We start from the raw sequence: 20,201 nt of genomic DNA on the forward strand, positions 1-20,201 counted from the left end.
GGTCAAGGCTGTTCTCCAATTGGAGCGCTCGCAGGCCAGTGTTTCCCAATTGTCAGCGTTTATACTCCATTTTAAAAGATTTGCCTTGAGACAGTCTTTAAACCTCTTTTGTTGGCCACCAGCATTACACCTTCCATTTTTAAGTTTGAAATAGAGTCGTTGCTTTGGAAGACAATAGTCAGGCATCCGAACCACATGACCAGTCCAACGAAGTTGGTGTTGAAGAATCACTGCTTCAACACTGGTGATCTTTGCTTCTTCCAGGACACTGGTATTAGTTCACCTGCCTTCCCAAGTGGTGTGTCACATTTTTCGGAGACACCATTGCTGGAATCTTTCAAGGAGTTAGAGATGGCGTTTATAAGTGGTCCATGTTTCACAAGCGTACAGCTGGGTTGGTAGTTCAAGAGCCTAGACTGAAACTTGAAAGACTAGTTTCAATGGACCAAGAATGGTTTTCATGGCTGGTTCTGACTTTCCCCTTTTCCCAGTGGGAATTCCTACTTGTAGAGCAGAGGCCACGGCTGGTCAGTGCCTGTGTGCTTTGTTCTGTTGTTGTTGTTATTGTTGTTTAGTGGTTTAGTGGTGTCTGACTCTTCGTGACCCCCTGGACCAGAGCATGCCAGGCACTCCTGTCTTCCACTGCCTCCCGCAGTTTGGTCAAACTCATGTTGGTAGCATCGAGAACACTGTCCCACCATCTCGTCCTCTGTCGTCCCCTTCTCCTTGTGCCCTCAGTGCTTTGTGCTGGAGGGCACTGTTTCGTGGCACTCACTGGTTGCTATTGGACAGTTCTTTGGATAGTCTGAGCAGATTGGTTGAGCGAAAGGCTCAGCCTTCATTAGGGCAAATGTTCTACCCTTATTTATGGGAGCCTTTGGAATAGAAAAAGGAAAGGACTGTGTCAGGATGTGTTTTGTGGGGAAATTTGCAGAAGTGAAGATGTTGATTTGGGGTACAGTCGGAGGGGGGTATGGTGCCTGCTGGAGGGGGAAACCCCCCGCCACCCTTTCCAAAACTTCCGGTAACAATGTTAAGAATGACCCAAAGCTCTCCCCTCTCCCTATTTCTTTCATTTGCTTCATGAAATTTATACACTGCTTGACTGCATGAATGAGGGGACCAGGCCCTCTGGGTCCTGGCATGGCCTTAGCTCTTGAACCCAGAGCGCTTGGGACCTCCTTTCTCTCTCTGCCAGCCCTTCATGCTCTGGGCTGCCTCTTTCAGACTCTGATGATGCCCCTTCAGGTCACTGAACTGCAGAGAGATGGAAGGAATTGGTCGTGATGGGCAGACAAGGATTGATTAGGCTCCACATATGTATTTCTGTTCTGCAAATTCGGCAGTGGTTCACTGTTTTCTCCAAATGCCCCTCCTCACACACAAACACCCCCCCAAGAATTGGAGTGGCCGGCATCTGAGTCGCTCTTTCCGCTCATCTCTTCTAGGATCAGGTGCTTAAGGCGCCTGTTCAGACGCTGCCACATCTGATGCCACATCTGGTGGCCCCCCAGCAAGACCCAGAGCAGCCTGTGGCGCCAGGTGAGCAAGTGGCCCTCCTTTTTTGGACAGAGGAGGGCAGGAATGGGCATGGGGGGCAACTAGTCCAAGGATGCAAAAGAGGACTCACCTGTTCCCATGTCCTTCTGTTTGCAGTTCTGCTGCGGTTCCACATCCCAGCCCCAGGGGGTGAGTATTGGAGAAAACAAGAGCAGGGACTGGATCTCTCAGACCTGCCCCCCTTTGCCCCCCACTCTGCACTCTCAGATGCGGAGAAGCCCTCCCCTCATGAGGAACTGACAGCCTGACTTTTGCATTTCAGCTGCTGGAGGATGAACAGCTCTACCTCCTGGGGGCCATCAAGAGCTGCCAGCTCAGGGGGCTGCGATCCCTGAAGTGCTCCAAGCAGGAGACGGCCCAAGCCATTCTGGTGAGTGATGGGGGGTGTGGGTGGAAAGGGTTGTGCATCTGCGTAGAGGAAGACGCTGCCGGCTTAGGGCATGGGGTTGCCATTCCCCTGCAAAGCCAAGCCTGGTGTTTGGGGTCGGAGCTGATTTTCCTCCTCTGTTCTCTTTCAGGACATCTTGGGGCCCTTGGGGCACTTCAGAGATCGCCCCCTGACCCTGGCCCTTGCCTTGGAGGCCCTCCTCCAGCTCAGGTGAGTGGGGTCTTTGGCGTGGATGGGGTTGTGGGTGAGGGGCAGAACTCCAGGGGGAAAGAGCAGGCGGGAGGGAGAAGGGGCAAGGGAGACTCTAACCCCCTCCCTTTCATCTCTGCAGCACCATGAGGCCCAAATTCAGCTGCGATATGATCAGTGCGATCCTGCACAGGACGTTGGAGGCCGTGCTGAATGGGGCCGAGGAGGAGGAAGAGAAGGAGGAGGAGAGAGAAGTATGTCCTTGGTTTTGACTTCCCTTCACAGGCTCTTTCTTCTTCTTCGTCACACACTTGCAGAATCCAACCCAGCATTCACACTCTCTTCTCTCTTTTCCCGCAGGAACTGAAGAGGCACTTCCGGCTCCTGCTGGGGAGTCTCCTTATGGAAGCCCCCAACCCTGGCACCCTCCTCCACCTTCTCAGCGTAAGTGTTCCGATGGCATCAGGGGTGGTTTTAGGGTTGTCCCCCCCATCCCTTACCCAATGGACTGCCCCATTTCTGGGGCACAGAGCCTGTTTGGCCCCCAATTTGGTCCAAGACCAAAGCTGGCAAACCCTCATGGTCCAGAAGTGCCAGGGACTCCGTGGTGGGGGCAGTGGGGGCTGCTTTGGCCCAGACTGGCCCCTGACTCTGAGATGCTCTTTCCTCCTGCAGGACCTCCAAGGATATGCCCTGGGGAAAGTGGGGAGGCTCAAGAACCAGCGGCCAGCAGCATTTCCTTGCTGCTGGCCGTTGCCCGGAAATACCCCAACCTCAGAGTAAGTACCTTGCCTTCTTCTATTCATTTCTTTGGTTAATTTCACCTGCCCCCCCCCAAGATCACATCCCCAAGTGATCTTTAGCGCAGATGATGTGGGGTGTGTCCCTGGGGGCCAGGATGAGGCCAGAGGCTTTTCCTGCCCCCTTTCCTGCTGCTGCCCTTCCACCTCTGCCCAGGAGGCTGCAGGGCCCAGGGAGGTCCTCTGGAACGAGGGATTGGGCCCAAGACAGAGGGAGACCCGTCCTTCCAGACTTGGCGCTGCTTCTGTGCTCTCTTGCTCCCATCTGACCCCGATTTTTCTTTCCTCTGCAGATGACAGTAGTTCGGCCGGACCTGGCTTGCTTCTGCCTGAAGCCGGAAGAAGGTAAGCCCCACACTTTGGAGACAGCGACCTTTGACTAAAGGCCTGTGGGAAAATCTCATTTTCATTTTCATTTTCATTCTGTTCTCATTCTCATTCTCTTCCATCCAGATGACATCATCATTGAAGATTTATAGGTAGTGCGGACCTCGGGCTCCACTGGGCACCCGAGAGAGGCCAACATCCAAATGCACTCAGCACGTAAGACTTTCTCAAAAGCCCATCTGTAGTTAGAGATGCCCTGTTTCATCTGTGAGAGAAGCAGGCACTCCTGGCGACCTGCTTACCTTTTTTCTCTTGCAGGTGACAGAACGATGCCGGCAAGACCTCCTTCTCCATCTTTTCATGGGGGCAGAAGGGAAGCTGTGGCTGTGGGACCAGATCAGGTAGGGGGAAGCTGCCTTGTGGGGACAGAGGCCAAGGGGTGGAACGATGTCATGGACTGGTTGGGCACAGAGGAATGGTGGGAGGAAGCAGCTGGGGAACCAGGAAGGGAAGATGTCTCAGAGCCCAGGTAGTGGAGGGGGCACAAGGAGCAGCAGTCAGAGGGAGAAGAGGCCGGGGAACCAGGGGAGGGAAGCCAATGGGTCTCAAACCCTCGGTGAGTGAGGGACTTTCCCCTGTGTCAGAAGACAGACTCCGGCAGATGGAACAGACAAGATCCAGAGAAAGCTGTTTGTGCACGTGCTGTAGAGGGAAGCCAGGGGCCGATCGGGCTCATCCCCCTGGAAGGGAGCCCATTGAGGAGAACTCTGATTCTAAACCTCCACTGCCTCATGGGATGGCTTCAGGAGAAGAATAGGCTCCAGAGTAAACCCTACACAGATGCAGAGTGGAGTCCCTAGGATGGTTGGGTGACATTTTGTAGGCCTCCTTCTGGCAACTCCTGCAACCCAGCTGGTGCCTTGTGCCTTGCTCTTCTTTCTTTTGGACCACCTCAGGGAGGCCGAGGGGGGGCGGCTCTGGGCACAGGGTTGACACCTTTGTTTTGACAAAAGACAGGACAGGGCAGGGGACAGAGAGAGATCTGAAAGCTGTTAACATTATTTTGCCTCAAAAGATCTCACAGAATTTTGGGTTTTTCCATTCCTTAGGTTATATGATCTATTCCCTGTGTAACTCCACGTGTCAAGAAGAAAAAGAACTGGAAGAGAATGGAATAAAAATAAATATTTTTTAATGGATTTTGAATAAATGCACAATAAATTGTTACTGTTTTGAATTTCATTGTATTATTGTCTTCCATTGATCTGGACACTTTTGTTGTTGCAGCCTGAAATAACATTAGCATTTTTTGCTGCTGCATCACTCTCAGGTTGATTCATGTTAAGCTTGTGGTCCACTAAGATCCCTAGATCCTTTTCCCTACCAGCAAACCAGTATCCCTCATCTTTTATTGGTGCAGCTGCTTCTTCCTGCCAAAGTGCAGAACCTTAGATTGGCTAGAAATCCTCTTTGCTCGCCTTCAGGGTGTGACCATGTCGCAGTCAGTGTTGTGGTAGCTCCGTGTGGCATTAACACAGTTCAGTGCAATTGCCTGGTGACAATCCAGTCTAGCTGGTGCCAGGGACCTGAGATCTAAGATGTCTCCAGGACACTGAGTGTTTTGCCTCGGTAGAGCATACCATGTTCGTGACATAGAGGCTGTGGTATGAGCACAGTTCAGGTAGCCTTTGTCCGTTCTTGCTCAGGTCCCGATACCAAGGGGCCTCTGCGGTTATGCCAGCTGTGATGAACTCTTTCAGCAGGAATAGTAATAGTAACAATAAGAATAATTTTATTATTTATACCCCCCCCCCAATCTGGTTAGGTTTCCCCAGCCACTCTGGGCAGCTCCCAGCAGAACACTAAAAACAGAATAAAACACCAAACATTAAAAACATTCCCTAAACAGGGCTGCCTTCAGATGTCTTCTAAAAGTCAGAGAGTTATTTCTTTTACATCTGCTGGGAGGGCTTTCCACAGGGCGGGTGCCACTACCGAGAAGGTGTTTGCAAGCTCAAGACATCCTGGTCTAGTTCCTCGCAGAACTTGTTCTTGATCGGTATATCAGAGCACACATCTGTGGAGCGTAGGGGGCATATGCCATGATTTATTGGCCCATAGATGGTCTTTGTGGCTTTACGGAATCTCTGTGCATCATGAGTGTCAGCTAAGTGCTGGATCTCTTGAGCTTTTTTTATCCTCCAGGTGTTCTTTAGTTCTCTGGTTCTTCTTTGAACCTCAGCCTTAGTGTTGGCATAGGTTTTTTTCTTAGTAGCACAGTTTCTATCTCTTTGCCAGATCTGAAAGCCTTCCGTTTCTTGTCAATAATGTGTTCAATCTCACCGTCATTCTTATCAAACCAGTCCTGGTGTTTCTTGGTTTGGTATCCAATAGTTGGTTCACCGGCTGCAATAATGATGTTTTTAGCTTGGTCCAGAGTTCCTCAATGTTATCAGGGAATTCTGAATGCGGATGGTCCTTAAGAGTCATTTGGAAGCAATCCTGCTTAATATGATCTTGAAGGGCTTGAGTGTTCATTTTGTTCATTTGAGTGTTCCTTTTGCGCCTTGGTTTCCTTCCTTGAAGCCTGCGTTGAGGATAGCCATCGTGGAGCATAATAACCGGTGATCTGTCCATCAGTCGTCAGCACTCGTCATAGCTCTGGTAAGGAGCACATCACGGCGATCTTCAGCTCAGACAATTACATAGTCTGAGAGGTGCCAGTGGTTCAACCGAAGGTGCCAATGAGATGCACCAAAGCCTTGTCAGCCCAGACTTACAACCCTGCGAGGTAGGCAGGGTTGAAGAACCACATCTGACCACAGGTCTCAAGGTGGATCTCTTTCTGGGCTGCCTCTGAAGGCAGTTCAGAAGCTTCAGCTGGTGCAGAATTCAACAGCCCACATTGCTCACTGAGGCAAGACGGTTTGAGCATCTCAACACCCATCCTGGCCTGACTGTTCCAGCTGCCAATTAGCTTCCTAGTCCAATTCAAAGTGCTGTTTTTGACCTATAAAGCCTTAAATTTGACTCAGGACCGCAACACCTGAAGGTTGGCAGCAAGAGAATGGGCCACAAGACTATTGTGGTTTTTGTTGAAAGGATTAATATATTTGGAAACTGAGAGATTGATGTACTGTTTTATTGCGCATTATTGCCCTACCATGCTCTGCTGTTCTAATGCTGTTGGGATGATGGACATGTTCACTGTGCAAAAGTGGTGCAGAAATAAAGCTACAATCTATGTGCCTGTGTACACTTGCACAGGTAGGTGCATTGCCACCCAGGACCACCCCCCTGCCCATCTGCAGTTGAAACTCCTGGTATGGAACTGGCTGTGGAAGCAGCCAGATGTTAGGCCCCAGAGGCCAGGAGTCTCTTCGTGGGCAGAACTTGTCAGGTCCAAGCAACCTTGCACACCTCCCGTCAGCGGAGGGTGAGCTGAGACTAACAGATGGGGGGAATACACTCTGTGATCTCACTGGAAGGACAGATCCTGAAGCTGAGGCTCCAATACTTTGGCCACCTCATGAAAAGAGGAGACTCCCTGGAAAAGATGCTGATGTTGAGAAAGATTGAGGGCACAAGGAGAAGGGGACGACAGAGGACGAGATGGTTGGACAATGTTCTCGAAACTGCAAACATGAATTTGACGAAACTGAGGGAGGCAGTGGAAGAGAGGAATGCCTGGTGTGCTCTGGTCCATGTGATCACAAAGAGTTGGACATGACTAAACAACTAAACAACAACACACTCTGTAGTCTCTCTTTCACACACACAAGGCATGCTTGAGAAACTAGCTCCCCATGTAAGGCATAGAATTCAAAGCCATATTTGTAAATATGAAGAAAATGTAAGTAAAGAACCATTTTTTTTCTCCTTCCCAATGGGACGTGTCTTTTATTTACTCTTTTAAGCAATGATAGTGATGTGTGAATGAGACAGAGGTGGTGGAGGAAGGATTGGTTAGATTCAGCTTCCAAGTTTTTAACTCTGCTATATAAACTATAAGCCAGTTTTATTTTTTAAAACCCAAGAGAACTTGCACAGATGATGTCTCTTACAGCCTGTAGTGCTGGTGGCAGATGCAGAAGGCACTGGGGAAGCAAAAGTATTAGAAACCTCTCCCTTCAGCATGTCACAAAGTCTCCAGAGCTTGTGTTACTGAATATGTGTCTAAATGAGAACCAGGACTTGGTGGATAAACCACTAACTGGATTTATTTTAGTGACAGCACACAGAGTTATAGCCACATTCTGGAAGGGCTTAAAAGGTGTGAACTTGAATGCTGGGTAAAGAATGTGGTGTATGGCCCTCATGGAAAAGCTGACTCACAAAGTAAGACTGGCAGAGGAACGAAGCACAAATATACCTTTGCCTGAGAGGGGTAGAGCTTCATTTTGTTTACAAATTCTCCAGAAAACCGAAGACCAGTTTCAGAGGTTTAAACTAACTTGTGGATCACTTAATAAAGAAGATGTGTACCATTGCAAGTTGTGGTTTTAATACGAGAATTCAGGTTTTAATAATGTATTTTGGGGGTATCTAGGGAAATAAAAAAAACTTTCCCCCAGCTGTCAGATGCTTCAACTGCACTGGAGTGGTTATTTTTCTAATGAAAAAATATACACATATAAAATCAACTCAATAAGATAACTATATATATTATAAAGTGCAATTATAATATATAAACTATATATATTATAAAGTGTATATGTTCGCACACAAAGTTTAGAAATAACCTTATTCTTTTTAAAAAGATCTGCTGCTAGTTTCATTGGATTGGGGCATCTGAGCAACTAGGTTTCAACCTTACTTTCTTAATGTTGCTTCTCTGAAAAAATCTGTTTTTCTTTGGAAGGATAAGAAAATTGCCATGCATGCAACACAAATTTTTTTTCCATGTGGCATGTACTGAAAAGTCATAGATGAAGACAGCAGCAGTAGTAGGGAGAGTGAGTGCAGTTACCTGCTATTAAACAGATACAGAAGTATGATAAATTGTCTAAGGCAGTGCCAAGAAGATACACTGGTTTGGTATATCCATAAAATAAGGGCTGGGAACATTGGTGGGCCTGGATAGAATGCCTGAGTCATAAATGGTGTCAACATGTGCATTGTAGGGGAGGGGATGAGATAGGCCTACTTTTGGGAAGTCATCAGGTACTGGAGCAGGCAAACATTTTCCCGCTTCTAGGTTCAGATGTCTTATAAAGGGTTCACATCATGGTATTTCTTGCTCCTACTGGAACCTTAAGCGGCTAGCTTCCCACCTCTCTCTTCCCACCTCTTATCAGTGCAATCTGATGCATGTCTACTCAGAAGGAAGTGCTACTGCATTAATGGGGCTCACTTCCAGGTAAGTGTGTATAGGACTGCAGTTTAAAACTCTCAAAGGTTTGTCTTAGAGCAGGGATAACTGACCTGGGACTATCCACATTTTGCTGGGAGTTGGGAGTCCAACAACATCTAGAAGGCACCTGGCTACCTACACCTGCCTGAGACACAAGTAAGAACACTTGCTTCTCACACCCAAATTTCCCTTAGCAAACCTGATGAAAAACCATTGCACCCTAATAAGATGATAAAAAACATGTTTAGCATTAAGTGATGACAACAAACAAAAAGAGCAGAACCTGTCACAGAGCCGACTTAACACTTTCTTGGGCATGGTCCCAGTTCAACCTGTGCACTGCAGAATTTTTATTTGTTTACTTACCCACTTATATGCCCAAATGGCTTGTAAGCAGTTTGGCATTCTGGGTTTTGTAATCTCAAAGAAAAAGAAAAACACCACAGGTGACAAGAGAATAACCGTTTTATTAAAGCTACAGTACACTCCGTTTAGTTTAATACTGATTTCCCTGCTTTTTTCCCTAACCCTTTTATACATTCATTACTCCAAATTTCCAACAATTACATTAAATTGTACTCATATGCCAAATACTGTCTGTAATCTGGAGGAAAAATACATCAGAGGTGCGCATATATATATATATATATATATATATATATATACACACACACATACACACAAAGTTATACAAGAGTTAAATTCCTCTAATGTACAGAGAGCAGGGAACATATAGCTTCTCTTTTTTACATTTGTTTTTGAGACATTCAAAAGAAGAGAGACCTAAACCAGCTTAAGCGGTATCACCTTGACTTGGGCTCAGTGGCCCACAGCATTAACTCCATCAGAAATTTTACATCCACTTTAATGCATGGCACGATTTCACCCATAACAGCACAAGCCTGTTGGTTTTACATTTTCTTCATTTCATATAAGTTTTTTTTTGCTTCTTAGAAAATCCATAATTCTTAAATATTGAATTTTCTGTTTTACATTCATCTGGAACTAAATTCAGACCAAGGGGGAAATAAATAAATTATTTGTTCATTTAAAAAGTCTTGATTTGTGAATGGGTTTTAATAAAAACCTTTTACAGGATACAAATTTGCTGATTTTTTTTCTTTTTTTGCAAACACACACAAAATAAACTCAGTCAGAAAAAATCTCCCAAGATTGAGGCTATCTAAAGTTATTAAATCAAGTGACTGTGCTGTGCACAAAGGTCCTCTGAGGAGTTCAGATGAAAAGAAGCACTAAAGACAACAAGAATTTTTCAAAATATAAACCTTTTTCTTAAATATATTTATATATGTACTTATTATGTACAACTCTACAGAAGCTGAAAGAACGTGGAAAGGGAGGTCCGTCCATGTGCACAGCTTAGAGGCTTTGTTATAAAAAGTTTCTGCACAGTAGCTTGTTGGCTTACCTGCTTCATGATATTTTTCTAAACAAAATTTCACACCATTAAGAAATCTTGCTGAAATAAAGGCACTACTGATCTCTAGGTAGTGCACCAGAGCTCACATATTCTTTGAACAAGAGATAACTGAGCAGTTGAAAATAATAAAGAAGAGCTCATCTCTTAACTCATTCCAGTGTTGAAAACTTTACAAAATCTAAAAACGTACAACTGCAGCTTTAAGAGCATAGTGCAAATATGAAAATTAACAGCATAATTTTAAGGTCTTTAAATAAGCTAAAACATAACTAGAGTTTTGCTGTTTCCCCCTTACAGCTAAACAACATGACATATGGGAAGTTCCTCTTTAAAGATAATGCAAACCCAGAAGTTGGAAAAGAAAATGGCAGCAATCTGCCTAGTAAATTATTTATTTCTATTTTCATTTAACTTAGGGCGGTATAAAGTTATTTTGCTATGGAAGACCAAAATATCTCTATGTCTGTTGGTTGTGAAGAGGTTGGGGAGGGCAAGGGTGGCTGTCCTTTTCTTTCCGGCGCCATCAGCCCCTCAATGTCTGGGGGTGGACATCCGACTAATGCACAGAGCAAAGTTTCTTTTCCCTGGTCCTCTCCTGCATCAGAAGGTCTCGTCGTCATTGCAATTTGTAGCCCAGTGCCCAAACACTTCGCAGATTTCGCAATAGGGGCGCTCTTCCTTTCGGCTGCCATGGTAAGTCGAATGTGGAGGTTCGTCTAACGCCTGTGCTTGAGTTGGACAATCTTCAGTGTCATGGAGATCAAAACAGTCACAAATGTCACAGAAAAGGCGAGGCTTCTTCTTGATTTGGTTTTCTTCCTCACTGCCAAGATCAAAATTTGATAAGTAAGACTAGAATTTCATTTTGTTTTTACGGAGAACGGTGATTCTAAAGAGACAGGAAATATATAGGAAATAATAATAATAATAATAATAATAATAATAATAATAATAATAATAATTATTATTATTATTATTATTATTATTATTAATTTATACCCCGCCCATCTGGCTGAGTTTCCCCAGCCACTCTGGGCAGCTCCCAATTGAGTGTTAAAAACAATGCCGCATTAAATATTAAAAACTTCCCTAAACAGGGCTGCCTTTAGATCAAAACACTTCCTGCTTTTGTACTGATTTGGGAGGGTTTGGGCCAGCAGGCAAGATCACCTGCCTTTTGCAGAAGCTTTCCACACTTTACCTTGGAAACCTACACAGAAATACATTACTGCTTGTTGTGAACTGCAGAGATTTCTCATATCTCAACGTATTTGCGGGGGGGCGGGGGCGGGAATAGGGATACAAACAGTCTGAAATTCACACCAAGTTTTAAAGAGGATTGTCCCATGTCCTTGACTAGTCTGGGAGTCATGCACTAAAGAGAAACAGGGTTAAAATCTTAACTGTCTATATCCTTGACAATTGTGGGTCAAAGTTTCAGCGAGTCTCAGTTGGGGTAGCTGTTAACTCACTTCCTGCCATCTGTATGTGGGAATCAAATTCACTGGGCAGGAGGAAATCAAAGCTCTATCCACACTGGCACCATGAAAACAGTGGGTTAAACATGACACTCAGCTTAGTAAAGATGAACAGTAATTAAAGGTGCATGATGTGAATCTGTAGTGACATAGCCATAGCATTTAAAAATCCTTTCTGGGCACTCAGAGGTTCCTCAGAAGCTTACCAAGTGTTTGTCAATTAGAAGGTCAATACTGGTGAAATAACCCCCCAAAGATAGCCTGCCCACCATAACGGTGTGATGCACAGTTGCAGGGAGACCCTGGGGGTGTCTGAGGTCATCTCTCAATTGACCTAGTGGCCATGGGGAGGTCTAAAATGCTCACTCTGTGAGCCCCATGAACGGAGTGTGCACTCTGCAGATGACCCAGGATCCTCTGCAGTGCCGAGGTTCTTCAATAGGGTTACTTGCAAGTATACAGTTTGAAAACCACAGTAATACTTCAGGAATTTCTGGCTGGCATTTGATGAGGCCAGTTCAACAGCCTCAATTCTAAAATGCTACCAAGATTTCCAGCTGATATTGTAAGTAACCAACCTGTCATAATTAATAGCTTCTTCCTCATTGCCGTTGAGTGCTGCCTCAGACATCATTTCCACTTTCAATTTCAGTTCTTCATTTTTCTTTTGAAGATCCACGATCACTGAATTTAGAAAGTCAATCTGAAGGGTACATGGTGGAAGAAAGAAGAGACAGGATTATAAACTCAGAATATTTAAGCTGAAGGTTTTAAAAAATACAGTATGTGATGTAAGCAATGAATAGGGCAGAAATTGGGCACAGAAAGAAATTGTGCTGACTTAATTTATACATAGATAGAATGCTTGTAACTTTTATTTTTAAACATAGAACACTTTTAAGCATTAAACAAATATTAATAAACCTCATGGTATGTAGAGGAGTGAATTGTCAGAGCTGGAAAACCGTAATGCACAGGATAGCAATTCTCTTAGATAAACATGTTTTGCTCTGATGACCTGTTTCTAGTATCATGATAGATTCTGTTTCCATTTTCTCAACACTATGCATAATTTTATACTCCCCTGTTGTGCTCCCTCCCTTGTTTCTAAACCAAACGAAAAACCTTTCACAAAGGGGAATTTTTCCAGCCCCCTGGAACATTTTGGTTGTCTGCTTCTGGGTCTTTTCTAAGGAGACCTGTCAACTTATCCTGTGATAGCTAAGCTCACTCGGGAGTCTTTGGAGAGGGACTTGATCAAACCTTCCAGTATACGCTCCATATGCCTAGAGAACCAGATGCCTCTGAGAAGGACATCAGCAGGGGATGAAGGCACAGAGGCTCCATGGAGCCACCATGACAAGGAGCTGTTTCTGATCTTCACAAATCTCTCTAGTCACCCAAGTCACTGACAACCACTGTGTCTTGATTTAGTGAATTCCATAAATTCTGCAGTGTGTGATGTAATTTCTTTTGTCTGTTCTGAATCTACTGCCAATTCATTTTATTGGATTACCCCATATTCAAATCTTATGGACCATGGAGGATCCCTTTCCCCACACACTATTTAGTCACTCTTTCCACAACATACATAAACTTACAGACCTCTGTCACATCTTCTGTTAGTCACCTTGTCTTTAAACCAGGGGTAGCTAAACTTTTTTGGGCCATAAGCAGCATTGACTAACAATCCTGAGAGCTGAAGTGTAAAAGTGGATGTGGCCAGTTTTAATTTTTGAATGACTGGCGAGCCACAAAAAAAACTTTTGGCATCAAAGAAACTAAGGGAGCACTCAGCAAAATAGAAAAGAAAAATGTAAATGATTTTTTTTTATTACTGGGATGCTTTGGGGGCAAAAAGAAAAGTGTTTCGCATCAGAAGACCTGTGGGAGCACCCAGAAAAAAACAGAAAAGTGTGTTTGTGTGTATGTGTGTGTGTACCTGGAGTCTTTGTGGGGCAGAACAAGGCTTTTGGCATCACAGCAGGGGAGCACTAAAAGCAGTCAAAACTTGGCTTTAAGAAGGTAATTTATATTTTTTTAAAAAAATGACTAATTTTTGTTTTGGGGCCAAAAAATCCATTTGCTTAAATTAAAAGCCCTCAAAGCTGCAACCTTTTTGTGTCGGAGAATTCCCAATATTTTTTAAAAAACTGCCCCTGTTTATTCCGATGGGTCTCTCCCCCCCCCCCATGATATCTCTTTGAATATATGACACCCCCAAGTACTGTCCTCTGGCAGATTTCCTTAATAGTTAACCCTGGTGGTTCAGTATCCAAAAGGCTGGCTCACAACACCCAGGGCATCCTTCTAGGACAGGTGTCAATTTATTCATGTAAAAGTTCCCAGAATAGTGCAGGTTTCCTCCTTTACTTGGGTACAATCAAGGGGTGGTCCAGGAGAACAAAACCCTGGATCTTCTGCATGGGTCCTGCCTCTCTGGGCTGTTTTATATACAGTTTACGCTGCTCTGTAGGACCACTGGGTGCACTGCAAAGTGCAGTACCAGTGAGACTGCAGCCACCTGCACTGGGTCTAGAAAATCCTGTGGGCACCCCATAGCTCAGGGTAAGCTCTGGAAGCAAGAGCTGGGGTTTACCCCCCACCCTGAAAGTGGCCCTAAATATGCATCTATCCATATCAATTAGCGTATGCCATTTTTCTGCAACCTTGTGCCATGGGCCCCTAAGCTTGAATAGCTAGCACCCCCCTGTCTCTTTGCACTAAAGAGAGGACTATTCCTCTTACAGAAGGCAAAGCAGAGGAGAACTATGGGGCAGCCGCACAAGGGATAAGACAGTGAGAACTGCCCACAGCAAAAAGCTTGAAACTGACAAAGCTATTTAAAAAAGGAGAGAAAGTGGAAACAAACCATATGCTGATTGGAGAAGAACGTTCCCAGAGGCAGATGAAAGCAAGGGAAGGTGGGGGGAAGAAAAAGCAAGCAAGCATTAGTATGTTAATTATACTATAGTTATAATTAAGCCTATGTGAAGTGTATTACACTGAAGAAGTCCCAGCAGATACAACATCGAAGCTTGCCCTTCCAACCTTTTACCCCAGTTTGGGTGATGAAGCTGGAGCCTGGAAAAGGGGCTTTCCAGGGATTTCAGGAGGGCCAGTGCAGGAGCCTCTCTTCCCAGCGCAGCTGCTCTCTCTCTGCTCTGCAGAGCTGGGCTTCTGTAAAGGTTCAATTAACTTTCCACACCGATGGGGACAAGTGTGCTCTTTGTCCCTGAGTCAGTAGGAGACCATTGTGTATCGGTTTATTTGTGTGTGTTTTCATTCTTCTTGCGTGGTGTCAGACCCTCAAAGTGTTCCTATTTTCCAGGGATGTCCCTGACTTAGAGAAGCTGCTCCAGTTTCTGATTTGATCCCGGAATGTCCCACTTTTCCTTGGGATGTCCCTATTTTCATTGGAGAAATGTTGGAGGGCAGGGAGATATGTGACCCCCAAGCTGAAGGCAATCCTGTATAAGGAAGGGTTTTTTTAATGTTTAATGTTTTATTATGTTTTTATATATATGGGCAGGTGCCCACAGTGGCTGGGGCAACCCAGTAAGATGCATGGGGTATAAATAGTAAGATTATATGGAATGGGATGTCCCTATTTTCATCTGTGTGTGCATGTCGGCCTTTGTGGGGTGTGTGTGAGGGAGACAGTGGGATACAGTCACTCTTGCTGTATCCAAAAAAAGAAGCCTGTAAAATCTGCTGAGCTGGTAGCTATCAGTTCCTAATGAAACTCATCACTAGGCTGGGTGATATTAGGTTTTTAACGTTGCGGTGCATCACCAGTCAAACATTGTGGTTTGGCGATATACCGCGATGCTGAAAAAAAGCTGCATTGGCCCCATCCCTTGAGGTGCTGGGTAAACTGCCACAGCTCTCACCACAGGAGCTGAGGCTCTTTCACCCCAGAGCCTTGCAGGTCAGGGCCAATGCAGCTGGCCTAAGTCCGCTGCTCAGCTTGTGGGGAGGCTCCTGCCTGACAGCCGAGTGAGCCAGACCACGCCCCAAGATGGAGGGAGCCCTGACAGGCTCCGCCAGCAGGGCTCCTTTGCCTTTGCTGGCAATGGGAAGGGGGCAGGCAAGCAACCTCCTTCTCCTTGGAGAAAGAGGCCGCTTGCTTGCCCCCCACCCAGCTGAGGGAGCCCCAGTCCTTCTCCCGCTTGCGCACTAGCAGCTGGGGAGTGGGAGCAGTTAAGGAGCGCCCCTACCCCACCAATGTATCGTGCGAGCTAGTGGCGGGTCCGGGGCTCCATAAAACTTCTTGGCTGAGGAGAGCCAGTGAGGAGAGGACAGCTGGCTCTCCTCAGCCAAGCAGTTTAATGACGCATAGGGAGGAACAAGCTGTATTGGAGCCTCACCGATGCAGCTTGATTCTCCCTCTGCGCTGGTATGAGGGACCAGCCATGATGTCGGTTTCACTCAGTGGTATATGGCTGGTGAAACCACCGTGGCTCCTGAGTCCCACTGCCTCCAGCACCCGGTCACAGCTTGTTTCTCCTTTGCTGTGCTGGGTGCTGGAGGGGCTCAGGAGCAGCGGCAGTTTCACCAGCCATATACCACTGAGTGAAGTCACCATCGCGGTCTGGCCCTCATACTGGTCCTGGGCAATATGTCAATATATCACCCAGGCCTACTCACTGCCTTTTACCTAAGACAGATGCTTGGTAGTCAGTCTGCTCTGATTTGCAGCAGCTCTCCAGAGCCTAAGCAAGTGATGGGTGCAGGGACCTGGACCCAGGACCTTCTCCATGCCACAAAAGTGGTCTGTTGCTTTAGAAACGTAAACGGTTTCTAATTCAACAGAATGCAATAAAGAAGAGAATTCAAAATGAGAAAAAAGACAAAATTTTGGAGAAAATAAAAGAGGGTGAGAAGAAACTGAGAGCGAAACCAAAGTCACAAGAGATTCTGAGAGAAATAAAGTTATACCAAGTCCAATACATGAAAATGACGAATCAGGAAATAGAATGGAAAATTAAACAGATGAGACAAAGGACATTTGAATCGGCTAATAAATGTGGGAAACTGTTAGCTTGGCAAATGAAAAAAAGACAAAAACTTAATACCATTACTAATTTGGAAGTGGAAGGAAAGAATATACAGAATCCAGTGGAAATTATAAAATGTTTCCAGAGGTACTTTAAACAGTTATATACACAAGGGCCACAGAAAGAGATTGATATAGACCAATTCTTAAAAACAAATGGATTACAAAAAATCTCTCAAGAAAACAAGTCAATGTTGAACTATAAAATAACAGAACAGGAGGTAGAAGGTGCCATCCAGAATATGCAGTTGGGCAAATCTCCAGGGCCGGATGGTATAACCTCAAAATATTATAGATCTTTGAAAGATTGGATTACTCAACCACTAAAGGAGGTTTGGAATGAAATTTTGGAGGGGAAAAAAGCACCAGAGTCGTGGAAGGAAGCCTACATTACACTTATACCGAAAACTGAGTCTGAAAAGACACAACTTAAGAACTACCGCCCCATATCCCTGCTTAACGTGGATTACAAAATTTTTGCAGATATTTTGGCTAAAAGATTAAAAAAAGTATTAGTGGAGGAGATACATAAAGACCAAGCTGGCTTTCTCCCGGGCAGACACTTGTCTGATAACACGAGAAATATAATTAACATTTTGGAAAAACTGGAAGCGAATATTAATACTAAGCAGTCTTAATATTTGTAGATGCGGAGAAAGCTTTTGATAATATCTCTTGGAGTTTTATGAAGAAAAATCTTCATAAAATCTCCAGAATCTAGTACTAAAAGAGTATTGGAACTGATTCAAGAATTTGGTCAAGTGGCAGGATTTAAGTTGAACAAGTTAAAAACTAAGGTTCTCGAAAAAAATTTAACACCGATTGAGAAAGAGAGGTTTCAGAAGGAGACAGGTTTAACACTGGTTAAGAAAGTAAAATACCTGGGGGTTAATATGACCGCTAAGAACTTAAATTTATTTAAAGATAATTATGAGAATTTTTGGTCAGAAGTGAAAAAGGATCTAGAAATATGGTCAAATCTGAAGCTTTCCTTGCTAGGTCGAATTGCTGTTACAAAGATGAATGTATTGCCAAGAATGTTATTTTTGTTTCAATCATTGCAAATTTTGGACAAAATGGACTGTTTCAAGAAGTGGCAGAGAGACATTTCTAGATTTGTCTGGCAGGGCAAGAAGCCCAGAATAAAATTTAAAATACTAACCGATGCAAAGGAAAGAGGTGGATTTGCCCTGCTAGACCTTAAACTCTATTATGAATCAGCAGCATTTTGCTGGTTGAAAGAATGGCTGCCTCTTGAGAACACAGACATTTTGGATTTAGAAGGCTTTAATAACGTTTTTGGGTGGCACGCATATCTGTGGTATGACAAGGTTAAAGCACACAAAGCATTTAAAAACCATATTGTCAGGAAAGCATTGTTTAATGTCTGGATAAGATATAAAGATGTACTTGAAAACAAAACCCCAAGGTGGTTATCACCGATGGAAGCGAAGGCTCAGAAAAAGCTCAATATGGAGGCCAAATGGCCGAAGTATTGGGAGATTTTGGAACAAGAAGGAGACAAATTGAAATTGCAGAGTTTTGAGAAACTAAAAGATAAAGTGCGAGACTGGCTTCATTACTATCAAATAAGGGAGGCTTACAATCTGGACAAAAAAATTGGCTTCCAGGTGGAAAAATCAAAATTGGAAACAGAACTGTTAGATCCCAAAACTAAGATACTTTCAAGAATGTATAACTTGCTGTTGAAATGGAATACTCAGGATGAAACGGTTAAATCTGCTATGATTAAATGGGCACAAGATGTTGGACATAACATTATGTTTGCTGACTGGGAACAGTTGTGGACCACAGGTATGAAATTTACGGCATGTAATGCCTTAAGAGAGAATATTATGAAAATGATATACATGACACCAGTCAAGCTTGCAAAAATCTACCATTTGCCCGATAATAAATGTTGGAAATGTAAAGATAATGAAGGCACATTCTTTCACCTTTGGTGGACGTGCCCAAGGATAAAGGCTTTCTGTGAGATGATATATAATGAAATGAAAAAGGTATTTAAATATACCTTCTTGAAGAAACCAGAGGCCTTTCTCCTGGGCATGGTCGGCCAATCGGTGTTAAAGAAGGATAGAACTTTTTTTATGTACGCTACAACAGCAGCAAGAATACTCATTGCAAAGTACTGGAAGACACAAGATCTACCCACCTTGGAAGAATGGCAGATGAAAGTGATAGACTATATGGAATTGGCGGAAATGACAGGCAGAATCCGAGACCAGGGAGAAGAGTCGGTGGAAGAAGATTGGAAGAAATTTAAAGATTATCTACAGAAACATTGTAAAATTAAGGAATGCTAAAATGATGTCGGAATGAAATGAAGCGGTTTTAGCAACAATGTTAAAAAGGTGTATGTAAAAATGGTTTGTTAATAGATGAAAATATAAAGTTATAATATGTTAAGATAAAGAATTAAGATAAAAACAAAGAGGGAAAGGATTTGCTGAATTAACCATTCGAACTGGAATACAAAAAAGGGAGGTGTGAGGAGGTCAGGGAAACAAGTAAATGAAAGGCAAGACATGGAAAGATGGATTTATTTTTAATTGTTTTTATTTTCTCTGTATTTTGTATCTTTTGTTTTCTTTTTTCTATTTCTTTATTACTTTTGTAATTTCTATTGAAATTTTAATAAATATCATTTTTAAAAAAAGTGGTCTGTTGCTGAGCTGCGGCCCCTCCCCATTCCAGTATGGGTGGAATGGATCCATCATAAAAGGAATCAGGGTGCAGTGATTTTGCATATTATGGGGCAGGATTAGAAACTGATATGGATATGTTCTACCCGGACACTGAGGTCCAGCGCTGAGGGCCTTCTGGTGGTTCCCTCACTGCGAGAAGCCAAGTTACAGGGAACCAGGCAGAGGGCCTTCTCGGTAGTGGCACCCACCCTATGGAATGCCCTCCCATCAGGTGTCAAAAAGAACAACAACTACAAGACTTTTAGAAGACATCTGAAGGCAGCCGTGTTCAGGGAAGCTTTTAATGTTTGATGCATTACTGTATTTTAACATTTTGTTGGAAGCCGCCCAGCCAGATGGGCAGGGTATAAATAAATAAATTATTATTATTATTATTATTATTATTATTATTATTATTATTATTATTATTAGGTTTTGGAGGCAATTTCTAATGTCTGATAATGCAATATTCTACTCAAATACTTTCTGATCTGAGAAACGACAAATCTCACTGCTGATGTTAGGCCCAGCTCTTATTCCTGAGACATAAATTAAGTCACTGGCCCCAGAGAAGGGTCGGAAGGGAAGAGATATGGTTCCACTACCAGAAATTAAGCACACCTGAGCAGCTCCTACATCCAGCCATACCTTATTCATCCCCACCAGTGGCTCATCCTTCACTCAGCCAGACAGGCACCACCATCTCTGGGATGCTGCCCTACCAATTGCTCTTTCACAGGTTGCTTTTCTTTACGCAAATTAAGACATCATTTTTCTCCCCCCCCCCCATGAGAAACAAATGAGGTAGAAGTCATCCCATGTTAATCGTATGCGTAACCAACCCGTGAAATGCTGCTTTGCAGCTGTCTATTTCTGCATGGGGCCAAGAGGGTAAAAG

At 44.1% G+C, this 20,201-nt stretch overlaps 2 protein-coding genes and 1 long non-coding RNA gene across 46 annotated transcripts in view; 2 read left to right on the forward strand and 1 right to left on the reverse strand.

Moving 5' to 3' along the window:
- LOC310751368 (uncharacterized protein) overlaps positions 1–4,501 on the forward strand; it is a 32,263-nt gene extending 27,762 nt beyond the window's left edge. Inside the window, exons 2-11 of one of the 6 annotated variants that reach the window (XM_083590707.1) lie at positions 584–1,689; positions 1,823–1,930; positions 2,079–2,158; positions 2,280–2,391; positions 2,498–2,581; positions 2,813–2,916; positions 3,231–3,282; positions 3,391–3,480; positions 3,583–3,665; positions 4,374–4,501. In XM_083590707.1, the coding sequence (XP_083446833.1) occupies positions 1,639–1,689; positions 1,823–1,930; positions 2,079–2,158; positions 2,280–2,391; positions 2,498–2,581; positions 2,813–2,916; positions 3,231–3,234 (543 nt within the window). In that variant the 5' untranslated portion in view covers positions 584–1,638 and the 3' untranslated portion in view covers positions 3,235–3,282; positions 3,391–3,480; positions 3,583–3,665; positions 4,374–4,501. Of the gene's footprint in view, positions 1–583; positions 1,690–1,822; positions 1,931–2,078; positions 2,159–2,279; positions 2,392–2,497; positions 2,582–2,812; positions 2,917–3,230; positions 3,283–3,390; positions 3,481–3,582; positions 3,666–4,373 lie in introns of those variants that run through there. The other 5 variants (XM_083590705.1, XM_083590706.1, XM_083590710.1 and 2 more) reach the window with 5 other exon arrangements.
- A 4,563-nt stretch (positions 4,502–9,064) lies between these two features.
- The window catches only part of CLIP1 (CAP-Gly domain containing linker protein 1), a 108,278-nt gene continuing 97,141 nt past the window's right edge, over positions 9,065–20,201 (reverse strand). For all 39 annotated transcript variants that reach the window (XM_083589619.1, XM_083589616.1, XM_083589639.1 and 36 more), the window contains 2 exons: positions 12,115–12,239; positions 9,065–10,881 (listed from right to left, as the gene is read on the reverse strand). In XM_083589619.1, the coding sequence (XP_083445745.1) occupies positions 10,659–10,881; positions 12,115–12,239 (348 nt within the window). In that variant the 3' untranslated portion in view covers positions 9,065–10,658. The remainder of the gene's footprint in view (positions 10,882–12,114; positions 12,240–20,201) is intronic.
- On the forward strand, positions 15,159–20,200 carry LOC310751441. The gene is made up of 3 exons (XR_014542501.1): positions 15,159–15,844; positions 15,879–16,307; positions 19,277–20,200. It is a non-coding gene; the product is annotated as an uncharacterized lncRNA (long non-coding RNA).

Source organism: Podarcis filfolensis (assembly GCF_964270895.1).
Source record: "Podarcis filfolensis genome assembly, chromosome: 16".
NCBI lineage: Eukaryota > Metazoa > Chordata > Lepidosauria > Squamata > Lacertidae > Podarcis > Podarcis filfolensis.